The sequence below is a fragment of the Ostrinia nubilalis genome, chromosome 15 (assembly GCF_963855985.1).
Source record: "Ostrinia nubilalis chromosome 15, ilOstNubi1.1, whole genome shotgun sequence".
Taxonomy (NCBI): Eukaryota; Metazoa; Arthropoda; class Insecta; order Lepidoptera; family Crambidae; genus Ostrinia; species Ostrinia nubilalis.
Genome location: NC_087102.1, coordinates 2128041 through 2145397, shown reverse-complemented (window position 1 = coordinate 2145397; position 17357 = coordinate 2128041). Strand labels below are relative to the sequence as shown.

At 45.5% G+C, this 17357-nt stretch overlaps 2 protein-coding genes across 2 annotated transcripts; both read left to right on the top strand.

Moving 5' to 3' along the window:
* Positions 1–111: 111 nt before the first annotated feature.
* On the top strand, positions 112–1973 carry LOC135078593 (zinc finger-containing ubiquitin peptidase 1-like). The gene is made up of 3 exons (XM_063973122.1): positions 112–463; positions 734–857; positions 1796–1973. Exons 1-3 carry the CDS (start codon positions 112–114, stop codon positions 1971–1973), a joined length of 654 nt encoding a protein of 217 aa, XP_063829192.1.
* A 3089-nt stretch (positions 1974–5062) lies between these two features.
* On the top strand, positions 5063–16632 carry LOC135078592 (zinc finger-containing ubiquitin peptidase 1-like). Its single transcript, XM_063973121.1, has 6 exons — positions 5063–5260; positions 5738–5829; positions 7199–7329; positions 7882–7970; positions 11344–11481; positions 16382–16632. Exons 1-6 carry the CDS (start codon positions 5111–5113, stop codon positions 16415–16417), a joined length of 636 nt encoding a protein of 211 aa, XP_063829191.1. The 5' UTR covers positions 5063–5110; the 3' UTR covers positions 16418–16632.
* The last annotated feature ends 725 nt before the right edge of the window (positions 16633–17357 follow it).

The following is a 17357-nucleotide window of genomic DNA, read 5'->3' as shown; positions in this document are numbered from 1 at the left end:
ACGAGCCACCAACAGTCTGAAGCGGGCCGTGTACCGGGCTTTGCAAGGCTTCCGCCCTGGGACGGGACACCGGCTCCTCCAAGACGAACGGTGAGCGACACATCATAAGAGATGGGGACGGAGACGGCTCACGAGCCACCAACATCCTCAACGCTGAGACGGGACGCGCGCTCCTCCAAGACGAACGGTGAGCGACGCAGTTTCATAAAGGATGGGGATAGGGACGGCTCACAAACTGAGCCACTAACATCCTCAACGCTGGGACAGGACGCGGGCTCCTCCACGACCAACGGTGAGCGACATATCATAAGGAATGGGGATGGGGACGGCTCACGAGCCACCAACAGCCTCAAGCGGGCAGTGTACAGCGGAGCCCTATCCGTGGCCGGCTACTACGAGCGCAGCGTCGGGCTCCGCAAGGCCTCCGCCCTGGGACGGGACACCGGCTCCTCCAAGACGAACGGTAAGCGCCATAATAGAGAATAATATGTATCTTTTAATATATCACATAATTTGCATTGACATTATCAACCAATCATTTTGTTCTTACAAATGTCTAAATATAGTTCCATTAACCCCTTGAGCTTAAATGCTTGTTTTGTGAAAGGGTTAACTACAATAGTCCAGCGGCCACGGGATTCAAACTAACGACCCTCGTCCGACAGCGACACCATTGGGCCTCAATTAGTACTTCACTTGGATGGAGGCCTCACTAAGTGATTGTTTGTCGCAGGCATCCTGGAGAGGATAGCGCAGCTCAATACTCAGAACCCGAGCATCGTGAAGACGTACCTGTGTAGTGCTGTCGACCACTACGCCAGCACCTACGGCGACCGCGGCTGGGGCTGCGGCTACCGGTAAGAATTACGATTCATTTCACTTCACTACACTTCACTTCACTTCACTTCGTTCGTTCGTTTCAGCCGAAAGACGTCCACTGCTGGACAAAGGCTACCCCCAAGGATTTCCACAAAGACCGGTCCTGCGCCGCTCGCATCCAGGCACCTCCCGAGACCTTCACCAGATCCTCGGTCCACCCAGTGGGAGGCCTGCCCACGCTACGTCTTCCGGCTCGTAGTCGCCACTCAAGAACTTTCCTGCCCCAGCGGCCATCAGCTCTCCGAGCTATGTGCCCCGCCCACTGCCACTTGATTTTAGCGATTCTGCGATGTCAGTCACTCTGGTTCTCCTACGGATCTCCTTATTCACACACACTTCACTTCACTTGGCATTAAATTCATCAACATCGAACCACGGACCTAGGGAGAGCGACGCGCGGCGAACGTCTGTCAACGAACATGAGCATTGTACATTTCGCAAGCGAAATAGGTGTCGGCTACTGGTACGATTCAGTTCTAAAGTTGTTATTAACTCTATCGAGAATTCGAGAGAATTAGAGAGCACGAGATGAGATAGGCTAACGAAAGAGCACGAGATGAGCGAGCGTGGCGAATATGACTTACTTGACTTAGGGTCCTATGTTCCCTAGATGGGGCATGGGGCATCCAGGGGCACCTGGATGGGGCGTCCACAACAGTCCTCCATCGCGGTCGATCTTGAGCTTCAAGTTGGATCTCGCTCCAAGTTTTGCCGATCTTCTTCGCCTCGTCTGCTACAGTGCGCCGCCAAGTTTGCTTGGGGCGACCACGTTTGCGTTTTCCTTGGGGCTTCAGAGAAAGTGGTCAATCCCAGTTATTTATCCAGTTAGTTGCGGCGAACATCTGCGACTGATATTTAGTTCGCAAGTGAAATGAGGCTTATGAGTTGACTTTACTATGATGCTATATTGTTCCAGGAACATGCAGATGGTGCTATCCTCGCTGCTCAAGCACCCGCCCTACGCGGCGCTGCTGGGCGGCGCGGGCGAGCGCGACTGTGACTGCGTGCCCTCCATCCCGCGCCTGCAGCTGCTCGTCGAGAGGGCCTGGCAGCTCGGCTTCGACACGCAGGTCGGTGCCACGCTGGCCGGGTGACGCCTGGGTGGATACCGCACGCTAGCCGGGTGACACCTGGATGGATACACACTAGCTGGGTGACACCCTAGCCACTCTAGCCGGGTGACACCTGGCTGGGATACCGCACACTAGCCGGGCCCTAGCAACGCCAGCCGGGTGACACCTGGATGGATACCGCACGCTAGCCGGGTGACACTCTAGCAACGCTAGCCGGGTGACATCTCATCGGGACGCCGCACACTAGCCGGGTGACACACTAGCAACGCCAGCTGGGTTACACCTGGATGGATACCGCACGCTAGCCGGGTGACACCCTAGCAACGCAAGATGGTGACACCCTAGCAACGCTAGCCGGGTGACACCTGATTGGGACACCGCACACTAGCCGCCCTAGCAACGCTTCTAGGAACATGCAGACGGTGCTATCCTCGCTGCTCAAGCACCCGCCCTACGCGGCGCTGCTGGGCGGCGCGGGCGAGCGCGACTGTGACTGCGTGCCCTCCATCCCGCGCCTGCAGCTGCTCGTCGAGAGGGCCTGGCAGCTCGGCTTCGACACGCAGGTCGGTGCCACGCTGGCCGGGTGACACCTGGGTGGATACCGCACGCTAGCCGGGTGACACCCTAGCAACGCTAGCCGGGTGACATCTGGATAGATACCGCACGCTAGCCGGGTGACACACTCGCAACGCTAGCCGGGTGACATCCTAGTGACGCTAGCCGAGTGACATCTGGATGGATACCGCACGCTAGCCGGGTGACATCCTAGCAACGCTAGCTGGGTGACACCCTAGCGACGCTAGCCGGGTGACATCTGAATGGATACCGCACGCTAACCGGGTGACACACTCGCAACGCTAGCCAGGTGACACCCTAGCGACGCTAGCCGGGTGACATCTGGATGGATACCGCACGCTAGCCGGGTGACACCCTAGCAACACTAGCCGGGTGACACCTGATTGAGACACCGCACACTAGCCGCCCTAGCAACGCTTCTAGGAACATGCAGACGGTGCTATCCTCGCTGCTCAAGCACCCGCCCTACGCGGCGCTGCTGGGCGGCGCGGGCGAGCGCGACTGTGACTGCGTGCCCTCCATCCCGCGCCTGCAGCTGCTCGTCGAGAGGGCCTGGCAGCTCGGCTTCGACACGCAGGTCGGTGCCACGCTGGCCGGGTGACGCCTGGGTGGATACCGCACGCTAGCCGGGTGACACCCTAGCAACGCTAGCCGGGTGACATCTGGATAGATACCGCACGCTAGCCGGGTGACACACTCGCAACGCTAGCCGGGTGACATCCTAGTGACGCTAGCCGAGTGACATCTGGATGGATACCGCACGCTAGCCGGGTGACATCCTAGCAACGCTAGATGGGTGACACCCTAGCGACGCTAGCCGGGTGACATCTGAATGGATACCGCACGCTAACCGGGTGACACACTCGCAACGCTAGCCAGGTGACACCCTAGCGACGCTAGCCGGGTGACATCTGGATGGATACCGCACGCTAGCCGGGTGACACCCTAGCAACACTAGCCGGGTGACACCTGATTGAGACACCGCACACTAGCCGCCCTAGCAACGCTTCTAGGAACATGCAGACGGTGCTATCCTCGCTGCTCAAGCACCCGCCCTACGCGGCGCTGCTGGGCGGCGCGGGCGAGCGCGACTGTGACTGCGTGCCCTCCATCCCGCGCCTGCAGCTGCTCGTCGAGAGGGCCTGGCAGCTCGGCTTCGACACGCAGGTCGGTGCCACGCTGGCCGGGTGACACCTGGGTGGATACCGCACGCTAGCCGGGTGACACCCTAGCAACGCTAGCCGGGTGACACCTGGGTGGATACCGCACGCTAGCCGGGTGACACCCTAGCAACGCTAGCCGGGTGACACCTGGATGGATACCGCACGCTAGCCGGGTGACACCCTAGCACCGCTAGCCGGGTGACATCTGGATGGGATACACTACGCTAGTCGGGTGACGCCCTAGCAACGCCAGCCGGGTGACATCTGGATGGATACCGCACAGTAGCCGGGTGACACCCTAGCAACGCTAGCCGAGTGACACCCTTACATCTCTAGCCGGGTGACACCCTAGCAACGCTTCTAGGAACATGCAGACGGTGCTATCCTCGCTGCTCAAGCACCCGCCCTACGCGGCGCTGCTGGGCGGCGCGGGCGAGCGCGACTGTGACTGCGTGCCCTCCATCCCGCGCCTGCAGCTGCTCGTCGAGAGGGCCTGGCAGCTCGGCTTCGACACGCAGGTCGGTGCCACGCTGGCCGGGTGACACCTGGGTGGATACCGCACGCTAGCCGGGTGACACCCTAGCAACGCTAGCCGGGTGACACGTGGATGGATACCGCACGCTACCAAGGTGACACCCTAGCAACCCTAGCAACTCTAGCCGGGTGACACCCTAGTGACACTAGCCGGGTGACACCCTAGTGACACTAGCCGGGTGACACCCTAGCAACGCTAGCTGGGTGACACCTGAATGGGATACACTACGCTATTCGGGTGACACACGAGCAACGCTAGCCAGGTGACACCTGATTGGGACACCGCACACTAGCCGCCCTAGCAACGCTTCTAGGAACATGCAGACGGTGCTATCCTCGCTGCTCAAGCACCCGCCCTACGCGGCGCTGCTGGGCGGCGCGGGCGAGCGCGACTGTGACTGCGTGCCCTCCATCCCGCGCCTGCAGCTGCTCGTCGAGAGGGCCTGGCAGCTCGGCTTCGACACGCAGGTCGGTGCCACGCTGGCCGGGTGACACCTGGGCGGATACCGCACGCTAGCCGGGTGACACCCTAGCAACGCTAGCCGGGTGACACCCTAGCAACGCCAGCCGGGTGACACCTGGATGGATACCGCACACTAGCCGGGTGACACCCTAGCAACGCTAGCCGGGTGACACGTGGATGGATACCGCACGCTACCAAGGTGACACCCTAGCAACCCTAGCAACTCTAGCCGGGTGACACCCTAGTGACACTAGCCGGGTGACACCCTAGTGACACTAGCCGGGTGACACCCTAGCAACGCTAGCTGGGTGACACCTGAATGGGATACACTACGCTATTCGGGTGACACACGAGCAACGCTAGCCAGGTGACACCTGATTGGGACACCGCACACTAGCCGCCCTAGCAACGCTTCTAGGAACATGCAGACGGTGCTATCCTCGCTGCTCAAGCACCCGCCCTACGCGGCGCTGCTGGGCGGCGCGGGCGAGCGCGACTGTGACTGCGTGCCCTCCATCCCGCGCCTGCAGCTGCTCGTCGAGAGGGCCTGGCAGCTCGGCTTCGACACGCAGGTCGGTGCCACGCTGGCCGGGTGACACCTGGGTGGATACCGCACGCTAGCCGGGTGACATCCTAGCAACGCTAGCCGGGTGACACCTGGATGGATACCGCACGCTAGTCGGGTGACACCCTAGAGACGCTAACCGGGTGACACCTGGATGGATACCGCTCGCTAGCCGGGTGACACCCTAGCAACGCTAGCCGGGTGACATCTGTCTGGATCAGCCATAGCCACTCTAGCTGGTCGATACACAGGTCAGGTTAGGTGTCAGCCGGCTGACACCCCGGGTTGGATAGAGCATACCAGCTAGATGACATCTGCTCAAATTCAGCCACGCTAGTCGGATGACACATGGATCAGATACAGACTAGCCGGAGCTTCATTAGCCATGTGACGTCCACAAAGCATAACTAGCCGGCTGTTGTTGTTTTGTTGTATCTCGTTCATCTACTGATGAAAAAAATACATAAATATATTTTTGTTTCAGGGTTCAGAACAGTTAGGCTCAAAGTTACACAACACTCGCAAGTGGATCGGTGCGTGCGAAGTGGTCACGGTACTCTCATCGCTTAGGATAAGGTACTTTAATTTATGCAACTCAATAACCTTGATTATTTCTAATTTTCAAAGATGTTAAACTAAACACTTGTAAACTTTGCCCCTGCATTCCGTGAAGTGATTTTGAAATGAAAACTGTCCCTTGTCACTATGTTTAGGGGGCATGCCTCCAACCCGATCCTCAGCTAGGATCGTGCTCCTTCATAGAGACTGACCTGAGGTGGAAGTGTGTAAAGCAATCGTTATCATTTGACAGTTCATAACGTACGATTATTCCGTCAAACGCTTTGTTTAACTGACTTTATCGTACGTTGAACCACAGAATAATAATAAGTACTACGTACAGAAGTTTTACTTCGCGAAGGTATTTAAAAAAATGTATGCTCAATGTCATTAACAATATGGTGTAATTTAGCCTGTCTCAAGAGTCAAGCACCATTTTGTTGACAAACGTCAGTGATCGGCACTGCGCCGAAGCTATAGGGCTGACTTCGGTAAAATTATGTGACGTGAAGTGCCAAACTGCGGAAAATGGCGGAGGAAATACATGATTTAGCATGAATTATCATGAATAATATTAATACTTATTTACCTCTCAGTGTCTTGAGGCAACTTAAAAAAGTACATTCTGTGTTTTTATTATTACTTAGGCAGTTAAATACTGCACAATATTTAGTACACCATTTTCTTTATTTTCTTCCATCATACACAAGAATACGCATGCGTGAGTCAATGTTCGCTCGTATGTGAGGCCTTGTCGAATAGTATCCTGTAGGTGGGCCATCGTGCGTGTTTTGTTTTCGATGTAAACTCGCGGAGATGAACAGGCCTGGTTGAACTGTCAAATGATTACGATTGCTTTACACAATTCCACCTATGATGATGATGGTTTCTCTCCAACCCGTATAGTGAGGGTCGTGCTCCTGCAGTGGAGATTAAATGGCCTGCGGCCTTATGTCAACCTAATCAGGCCATTGATTTTTTGATTGATGGCGCCCTCCCCAACCCGTCTGGCCAGCGTAAGAAGTGTAGGACAAATCCTCCATTTGTTTCTAGTAAATTAGATAGGGTCGTGGTCCTACAGTGGAGACTAGTAACAGAGTAAATACAAATGAGTAGGTCATCTTCATAGAAACGCACGAGCGCGGTTTGTATGTGAGCACCAACACGTATGCGGCGCGCACGCACACACTGACAAAATTTAGCGGGGATTAGGCAAGGAGCCAGTCGTGGTTGCGCCGAATTTTGTCAGTGTGTGCGTGCGCGCCGCATACGTATTGGCGCGCTCACATACAAACCGCGCTCGGTGCGTTTCTATGAAGATGACCTACTCATTTGTATTTACTCTGCTAGTAAGTAATCGACTGATAATGATGATGGTAATTGTCAGATGCCAGCTGATCGACTTCCACAAGCCGACGGGCGCGGACGGCTCACACCCGGCACTGTTCGACTGGGTGCTTCGCTACTTTCAAGAAGAGCCTAGCGCTTTCAAGGCACCATTGTACTTGCAGCACCAAGGTACACCATCACTAATAATAAATACATGTTCAGTCCCAGTAAATACGTGTTTTTGAATACATAAGAATGTGTATTTATCTGAACAATGAGGGTTTTCACGATTGAAAAATCCGCCAGATGGCAATACGTAGACGGGAGGTCCAAATGCTGCATGGTCAATGTCATGTCAAAAATAACCAATCATGCAGCATTTAAACCTCGCGTCTACATATTGCCATCTGGCGGATTTTTCAATCGCGAAAACCCTCATTAAAAGCAATGAGGGCTATCGTTTTAGCGCTCACCGGTTAGCGCCACTGTAGAGTAAAGTCCTGTCAATCGCCAGGGGTGCCAACTGTTAAGTATAAAAACGATAGCCCTCATTTTAATCGGTTAAACATCTGAGTTTGGTGTATGTTAAATTAATTATTTATTTATTTTATTTAAAATCTTTATTGCACACAACAAATAGTGGTACAAAAAAATTGCATTTCTTTACTCGTCTGTGTTTCATGTCGTGTGTGAGCAAATAGAGAAATGTCAGATGAGGCTCAAAAAATGTTTTGTTTGCAGGTCATTCTAGAACGATAATAGGGTATGAGAAACATAAAGACGGCAAAGCTACACTTTTAGTTCTGGACCCTTCACATTCTCCTGCACAGGTAATTATTTTACATTTAACTCAGTTGTGTACCCTCTCTTATTGCCCTTAACTTGCTGACGCTCAAAACACGTTCTCCCCCCTTTAGTGAGATATCGTGAGATTTGGCTTGACCCCTCTCCTAGGGTCTTCTAATCTCATGTGAGATTGTTCAAAAAATTAATTACATAATACTTAACAGAATCCCCCTTTTCCCCCAAGTAAGATTGTTTGAGAATCGGCCTGGCCTTCAACTCCCATTAAATGCTTCACGTAAATAATGGTTACACCCTTAGGGTACAATACGTTTTCAAATTCAAATTGTTTATTTGCATACTAAGTGTACATATAGGTCTTATCACTAATGTGTGGGCAGGCCCTCCACTAGGTGGACCGATGATTTGGTGAAGGTCACGAGAGGTGAGGATGTGGGCAGCGCAGAACCATTCGTTGTGGAAATACTTGAGGAGGCCTTTGTCCAGCAGTGGACGTTATTTGGTTGAAACGAACGAACCCCCTAACTACCACACTGGCGGATTGCAAGCGGAGTGAAGAAGCGGCGGGCACGCCACGGTCTCCAAAATGCTTGCAAAAAGCCGCGGCGACTCCGCCGCTCCACCCAGACAACGCTTGCAATCCACCAGTGTGACAAAGCCTTTAGGGTTGCATAGTTTCGGAAACACAAAATCAAAAAATCTAAATCAAAAATATTTTTTCAGTTTAGACCTCAAGTGGCACTTATGAACGTCAAAATATAGTAATTAATAAATAAGAAAAGATAGCCCTTATGGGGCACTTTACATGCTCCTTATCTTTTGGGCCCTACCAGCGCTTCGAGACAAACATAATATGGCAAGTGCTGAGAAGAAACGCCGGAACAAACTCGGTCACCACTAATATAATATAGTACACCACAATAGTTTGAACCGTGTATAGTCTGGTCCGTGAGCACTTAGAATTTCGTCCAATGACCCCAAGCTACCCATCCTTATCGCTCGCGCGTAATTATGTTGCTGTCTCGCTCGCACACTCACTGCGGCCGCCCGTCGCACAGTCGCGACATCATTATAATTACGCGCGAGCGATAATAGGCCAGTAGAATTAAACACAAAAATTGATTAAATCGGAAATAATTCCTACAAAAGATTTTTTTGCTTTAATGGCTTCATTGGTTGCCCATTAAGACTCTCCTAAGTTTTCGACTTCGACGGAGTTGTGCTTAAGTGGTGGGGGCCCCCGAAAGGGGCGTTTTTTCGGTTTTCCGGTTATACCGCGTAAAGGACTTACCCTATCGAAAAGTGGTCTTCATGACGGTTGAAGGGCACTTAATCCTGCATTGAATAAGACCAAATTCATATGTTTTGGACAAACCGTTCTCGCGCTAAAGTTCGGCAAAGTAGAAAATATACGTATAATTAATGACCCTCTCCACGTCCAATGGCTTGTTACCCACATGTTTCCAAGCCTTGTAAAGAGTCGCCTTAACCAGTGTAACCCTAACAAGGCTCACGAGTTTGATTCGCTTATCCTTGTTCGTCCCAGCCGTTCCTTAACTGCGGTTGCTGCACCTCTTCCTGGCACTCTCCTGAACGACTCTGTGTTACCTAATGTAGCTGCCCCTCTTCCTTGTACCCTCCTGTACGATTTCATTGCTTAGCCATATGCCTGGTCCAAGGTTCGACGCCACAAAATCAACTTCGTACGAGTGAAAATAGTTTAAATACTATTTCCCGTGCTTGCAACATTTTTCTTTACTGCTTCGCATCTATTAGTCGTAGAGTGATTGTATATATACTATAGCCTTCCTCAATGTATGAGCTATTCAACACAAAAATAATGATTTCAATCAAACTAGTGATTCTTAAGATTAGCGCATTCAAACAAACAAACAAAAAACTCTTCAGCGTTTTAATATGAACTTGTTGTTGTTGATTTTTGGCGTCGAACCTTAGACCAGGCATACGGCTAGGCAACGTAGTCATGCAGGAGGATACAAGGAAGAGGGGCAGCCACAGTAGGTAACACAGAGTCGTTCAGGAGAGTGCCAGCAAGAGGTGCAGCAACCGCAGTTAAGGAACGGCTGGGACGAACAAGGATAAGCGAATCAAACTCGTGAGCCTTGTTAGGGTTACACTGGTTAAGGCGACCCTTTACAAGGCTTGGAAGCCTGTGGGTAACAAACCATTGGACGTGGAGAGGGTCATTAATTATACGTATATTTTCTACTTTGCCGAACTTTAGCGCGAGAACGGTTTGTCCAAAACATATGAATTTGGTCTTATTCAATGCAGGATTAAGTGCCCTTCAACCGTCATGAAGACCACTTTTTGATAAGGTAAGTCCTTTACGCGGTATAACCGGAAAACCGAAAAAATGCCCCTTTCGGGGGCCCCCACCACTTAAGCACAACTCCGTCGAAGTCGAAAACTTAGGAAAGTCTTAATGGGCAACCAATGAAGCCATTAAAACAATAAAATCTTTTGTAGGAATTATTTCCGATTTAAAAGCTAATTCTACTGGACTATAAGGATGGGTAGCTTGGGGTCATTGGACAAAATTCTACGTGCTCACGGACCGGGCTTTAGTCTTTATAATTGCGACGTTTCAATAAGTGCTTACGGACCAGACTATAGTCATAGCGGTGACAATTTAAGAACTAATATTATTAAATTGATGATATCTTCGAAAATATGCATTTTGGGACACATGTTTCTTGGAAATTTTAAATTATTTTTATGTATAGAATATACGCTTAAAGTTATGGGATATCAAAAGGAACACGTTGTAGACTTCACTCGTGCTTTAAAGACCTTGTTATACACCTCGGCATCAAATAAATCGCACCTCCCGCGACAAGCACTTATCAAACGTATGCATCCCCACTTCCCACCAACATTGGTACCATTTGAAAGCCTAGTTCTAAACTTCATTTCATTAAAGGGAAGGTTTTTACCCCAAAAATGTGTCTTTACAAGGATCCAGAGGCACTTCTTCAAAAAATAGGTAGTTACGCTATAGCCATTTTTTGTGACTATAAAACTGTTAAGTTGGGATTAATCGCTATCCATCTGTTAAAGAGGACACGTGAGATCTTTATTTGGTTTTATAACCATAAAAATTGGTCTAATTGATTCCAGAGGTGAGCCCAAAGTGAGGTCTATTTTCAAGTCACATTTATGGTATATGTTAATCATTTATTTAGAAATTAAATGTATTTTTCTTTAAGGATATTTATTGGGCTTTCAAATAACACCAATATTGTTGGGGTACCATAATTGTGTCAGAAGAAAGTCTTTAAAGTTCGCGTCGCGGAAGGTGCGGTTTATTTGATGTTGGGTGTAGTTTCGGGAAAATGGAGGATTGAGCCGTGTACTACACATCTCGTGACGCCCCAGGTGCGTCAAGTGACGTGCGGCAACGCAGCGGCAGGCGCGGCAGCGCTGCGGCTGCTGCGGCGCGGCGCGGGAGCCCTGCGCGCGCGCCAGTACCAGCTGCTCGCCGTCACTGGTGTCATGGCCGACCACGAGTACGAGGCACGTCACCACCACTACTCAAACTAACAAACATGAACGTGATATAATGCTTAATTCAATACAACATACATCTGTTTCCGCAATTTATTACACCGATTTTGTCGCGACAAGGAAAAATTTCCGTGCTTTTAAGCGATTTTGTGAGAAATATTATTGGCAGGTAGTTGCTAATTGCTCATAAGATAAGCCCCCTTAATTGATATTTATTGTCCGTGGTGCATAATCTTTTCTTAAGAGCCATTTCACAAAAATATTCCGCGCGAATTTAGGTAAAAGCTGTCAACGCAACGTCAAAAGAGTAAAAAGAACGCTGAAATGGACAAAAAAATCTTGAGCCGTGACCGTATTAAGACTTGATTTAAGTTATTAATTTTAAGGTAGAATGAGGTATTCAAACTTGATAAATTAATTTAAATTTTTAATAGAGTTTATTAAGTCTTTTATATTTCGATTCATAATGAAACACGAATAGGTATAATATGTAAAATATATATTAAGTACAAAATAAAGACAGTCACATAGTGAAAAAAAAAAACTGCCCCTTACAGCTCCAGCATCGGACCCTGGATACGAAATATTCGTCAAGGCGAATCACACAAGCCCAAACTCCATAGGGTTCTATTGTTTTGTTACGGAGGTGACCATTGCATCTCCTCCAGATCCATTATCAGACAGAGCTAAGAAATAAATAAATAAATATTATTATAAGTAAACAAATAACTAAAATAATTCATCTTACTATCTTACTTCTTACTAGTCTTACTAATATTATAAATACGAAAGTTTGTGTGGATGTCTGGATGTTTGTTACACTTTCACGCAAAAACTACTAAACAGATTTTGATGAAACTTTACAGTACAGTACAGCAGTACTAGGCAGTCTGTGTTCAACTATCACTCGGGTCGGACGTTCCTATCGCAAGACCTTTGGTTCACTCAGTTCCGATACGACTCTAGTGCTGTGTGTAATTATTTTCGTGAATACACTGAGTTTATTAATTTCTACGAGTGGATTTCATTTTGCCTGAGACCTACGCCTACCTATGAACCCTGAACCAGAAGACCGTGTCGCCAGCGACAGCGACGCTCATCCATCCCTGGCGTCGACCAGAATAACAATGTATAGACTATAATTTATGACGATCTGTGACAAACTAAATTTCAAGCGGGTGAAGCTGCGGGCAATACTACATATTTCATACTAGCTTTTTGCCCGCGACTTCTTCTGCGATGAAGTGGAAAATGGTTCTAATAGAATTAAAATATTCTAAGAAAATTAATTTTGTTAAATAATTATATTTTTTGATATAAAATCTACAAATTATTATGTTTAAATATTTGAATACTTACAAAATTATGAGATCTTTCTAAAACAAAATTAAAACACTACACCTGCCGCAGATTTCTTTGTAAACAATGTTTTTTTGTTTTTCCTTCAGGTGCTAAAATCACCAGGCTATTGTGTGCGCATACTCTGGAGTATTCCACATACAACTGGTCGTCGGAGAAGCATAGATTTCCATTAAGTCTACTCCCGCTACCATATGGAACTCCGCTAAAACTCGTGAAGGCGTCAACACTTGCTTTTGTATCGAAAATTAGTATGAGCAGCTGCGCACGCGGTTGCCCGTTGCAGGCTCTATGCAACCACACTATTTTAAACCGTGGTCCCTAAGCATGAGATGGAAAACTGCACTCTCTTTAATTCTCTTGAATTTGATGGTGTTAGGGGAATCCTAGGAAATGAATACAGACTTTCCAATGGAATCTCCTCATCAATATTGCGAAATTGCGAGTTGCAATGCAATGTTACGTTTTCACTTGTTATTTTATTGTAATCTGACCTTGATTTTTCAAACACGTGTCAAAATAAAAAAAATAATTTAAATCAAAAATACTAAGGAATATTTCATTGATATCAACTTAGAAACAAGCACAGATCACAGAAACTAAAGGGAAATGTGACAAGGGACAAATGGGAACACATTGCTTGTGAAAGCAATGATGACAGTAGCGACGTCATTATGTAAACACTTTATATTGCTTGCATAGTACTAAGATTATTCGAACGTTGAATACTGATACCGCAGTGGATAATGAGCACATAATTTGATTTCTTTGTGTGTGTGAATTTCTAATACGACACTGAGTTTCGAACTCAGCGCATTACTTAGCATCTCTCTATATTTCTATGGAACCAAGTTATCTTCAAAATAACATTCCACACCTTTTTAACCTAGTCAGGTAATAATTTTAATAAAATACGAAGCACGTCATCTATCAATAGGATATAAAATATGTATATTTTAGAAGTTAATAAATCTATACTTATAATAAATCTGTAGAGAGGTCAATTCTGTACATGAAATATATTTTCAAAATAACTATCAGGGGGTGATTAGTGATCGATACTGATGCCAAAAATGCAATCAGTAAAATTTTTGTCTGTCTGTCTGTCTGTCTGTCTGTCTGTCTGTCTGTCTGTCTGTCTGTCTGTCTGTCTGTATGTTCCTTATAGAAACAAAAACTACTAGACGGATTTTAACGAAACTTGGTACAATTATTCTTCATACTCCTGGGCAGGTTATAGGATACTTAGGAATTCCCACGGGAACGGGCATTAGCGGGAAAATCCTTTTGTATGAAAATTCTAAACCGCTTAAGTTAGACGCTTGAAATTTGGCAAGCAGGTACCTTAGTAAACTTAAAGCTTAGTTATAACAGGATATTTTGCAAAATTCCAACGGGAACGGGAGTTAGCGGGAAAAAACATTTGTATGAAAAAATCTAAACCGCGTAAGATAGATGAAGGGGGTAAAATGGGATCCACGCGTACGAAGTCGCGGGCGGCCGCTAGTTATGCATAAAATATAAACACTTTAGAAGTTTAGTTAAATCGTAAAATTTCTGAAAAACAAGTAGATACTAAAATCGTACTGAAAAAAAAAGTATAAATATGTTATCTAATTTATTTATTAAACGTCGAATTTTATCAAAGATTTTGGACTAAAGTTTTTGAAAATATTTTATAACCTACATAGAAAAAAATTAGGATTCTAAATCGTGAAAGAATTTTTTTTCGGAGCCTATTGCGTCCAAACAAACAAACAAACAATTAAATCTTTCCTCTTTTATTAGTATAGATTTAACAACAAAGCTTCCCTCTCGAAACAAAACGCTTCTTTTTCTTCTTCACGAAACAAAACTCAAAGCGGAATAAATAAATAAACATACCTTTGGACAATTTCACAGAGCCGTCTAGTCCAAAAGTAGGCAACCAATATGCTTGTGTTAAGGGTGCTAGCATAATGGATATACTTTTTTATAATTTATTTATTAAATTAAATACATGGTACCTACATATTATACATAGTTACACCCAGATCCGTCAAAGAAATTAAAATTCATCATTTCAATTTCTGCTCGGTCGGCCGACTCGAAACAGCCTCTCGGCATAGTATCAAATGTATTTAGTCGCCGTACAAATCACCGCTTTACGACACGAACGCACGTAAACGTCACGGCGGGAAAAATGATACAGGTCCTGCCTTGACGGGCGCTCGCGCCATACTAATCGATGTCGGCTTGCGCATTGTAATTTATACTGATATTCACACCAATATTTTGACAAAGTGGTTACTAATATTTAAACAATAACTATAGAAATCAATTCTACAATGAATATTCTTTATTTGGGGATACTTTTATTGCAGTTATTGCTGTGTTTTTAAACCAAAAACCACGATCAAAATGTGACGTTAATCTTCAAATTTGCCAAATTATTTTTAGATTTTACTCAATAATGGTAATGAAATTCAAGAATCTATTTCATTAATGGACTACAAGAATATATGTCCGATGATTACTATATATTTTTAAGCTTATTATATGAGCATAAATAATAGATACAGGACTTTGAAAATGAGTCTGCGGCAATTTTTCCGTAAAATGGTTGTGGGAGATGGGGCACTGTGAATTAAGCAAAAGAGTTTTAGTAAATCCGTTTCATTAATGGTCAACACCAAGGATTGACCTATCTTTCGCAGTTATTTAATAATCTCTGGGTGTTGCTTAAGATAGTAATTCATGCTTCCAAAATCTTAGAAATTCGCACGAAAATGTAAAATGGCTCTTAAAGGTTTTAAACCTTTGTTTGTCACCTGTCATCCGCTTTGCAATAGAGGGAAGTTGAACCTTAATTTCGAACTCCTTCTATGTTCTTCTGATTAATTTCGTTGCGGGTCCAATGACAGTTTAACTTTCCCCCGGGACAAACTTGACCTTCATTGGTTGAGTTTTTGTGGCGGTCAAGCTGTAGATCCTGGCTACACAGGTGTTTCAGTGGTGGGAACGAGAGGTGGGACTATTCCCGTACTACTCAAACTATAGCTATTAACTCAGCCATTTTCCTTCTTCAGCCGTACAGTGAATTGGTGATGTGTTTCCACCTTTACTAATGTCACGAGAGCTTTTACAGCACTGATTAAAATAGCCATTTCCTGCACAATATAAATATGTACAGTTTATTACTTTGCAAATGTTTAACGGCCAATTATTTAGTACTAATATGTATTGTAAAACTAGTAAGAGGTCTTCCATAAAATATTACATCACACGAATTTTAGACAAACCTAAACTTAACCTGCTCATAAAAATAATAAGGGCCCCACCCTTATTATTCTCTTATTTCACGGCTCTATCTAGGAAGTTTTACGTGAAAATATCGATTCGAGTCAAACGATAAGAGCGTCCTTCTTTGATTCTGACTTTCTTCATTATTTTTCTACTACACACTATGTTGTTTATGGGGAGGAACTGACTCCCAAAAAATAGTCTTTTTTTTTGTGAATTTTATGTTTTTTTTTTTGCAGCTACTAAATGTTGTTTACTTTTTTTACAGGCGAGTAAAGTGCTTCAATCGGTGCGCATACCATAGGGCAGGCGTGTGCCGCGATGTGCAAATTTGGACTCTATGAGCGCCCACACACAGGTCTGTACGGCGAGAATCGCTTGCACTACATACACATGATATTTTGTGCGTACCGTTACGTTGTTTTAACTTTATCAACCAAAATGAAAATGTGGGTAATTTACCAAAATGAAAAATTAGATATTTACTATTTATTTATGAAATACCAAGTTAAATTATGTCCTCAAATTATTATTCTTCAATGTTGTTGTATTTTGATTTTAATTAATTTTAAATTGCAATAATATTTTGAAATCTGTGTCATATAGATGCAAAATCAGTGAAATTTGATATCTACCCGCAGTTTGGAAGACCAAACCACTGGCCACGAAACACTTCATGTCCCGTGGTTTGTTCATCCAATATCCGAAGACGTCATCTACCTGTACATTACTACCTCATGTTATTTTCGTCAATTATCAGTTAATTGTCAATTCACAAACAAAACATAATAATCGAAAGCTAGCCTTGTGCTTACTTGCTTTGAAGATAATATCAAATCTTACGTAAATACTGCATAACTATTTTATGTGGAAATAACCAAAAGCCGGAAAAAAGAATCAACTAAAAAATATAATAGTCATGCAGTATTTATATTCCACATTTACCTATTTACTATTCCGTAATGTAAAAACGTTTCATATTACTTCTTCTAATATACACATTTAATAAATAATTCATACTTTATCTATACAACGATATTATTTTGTTATTAACTAAACTTAATAATCACAGAAGAATTTTATACAAATTCCAATTCCCGCCGTAATAATAAATATAATAAAGTAAATACATAATAATTATTATAGTGAATTATCAAAGCGAACTAGTAAGTTAGCGAAGTTACTAAATATAATAGCTTCGAGAGATTGCCTTTGACTCAATAAGATTTTAAGGTAAATTAATA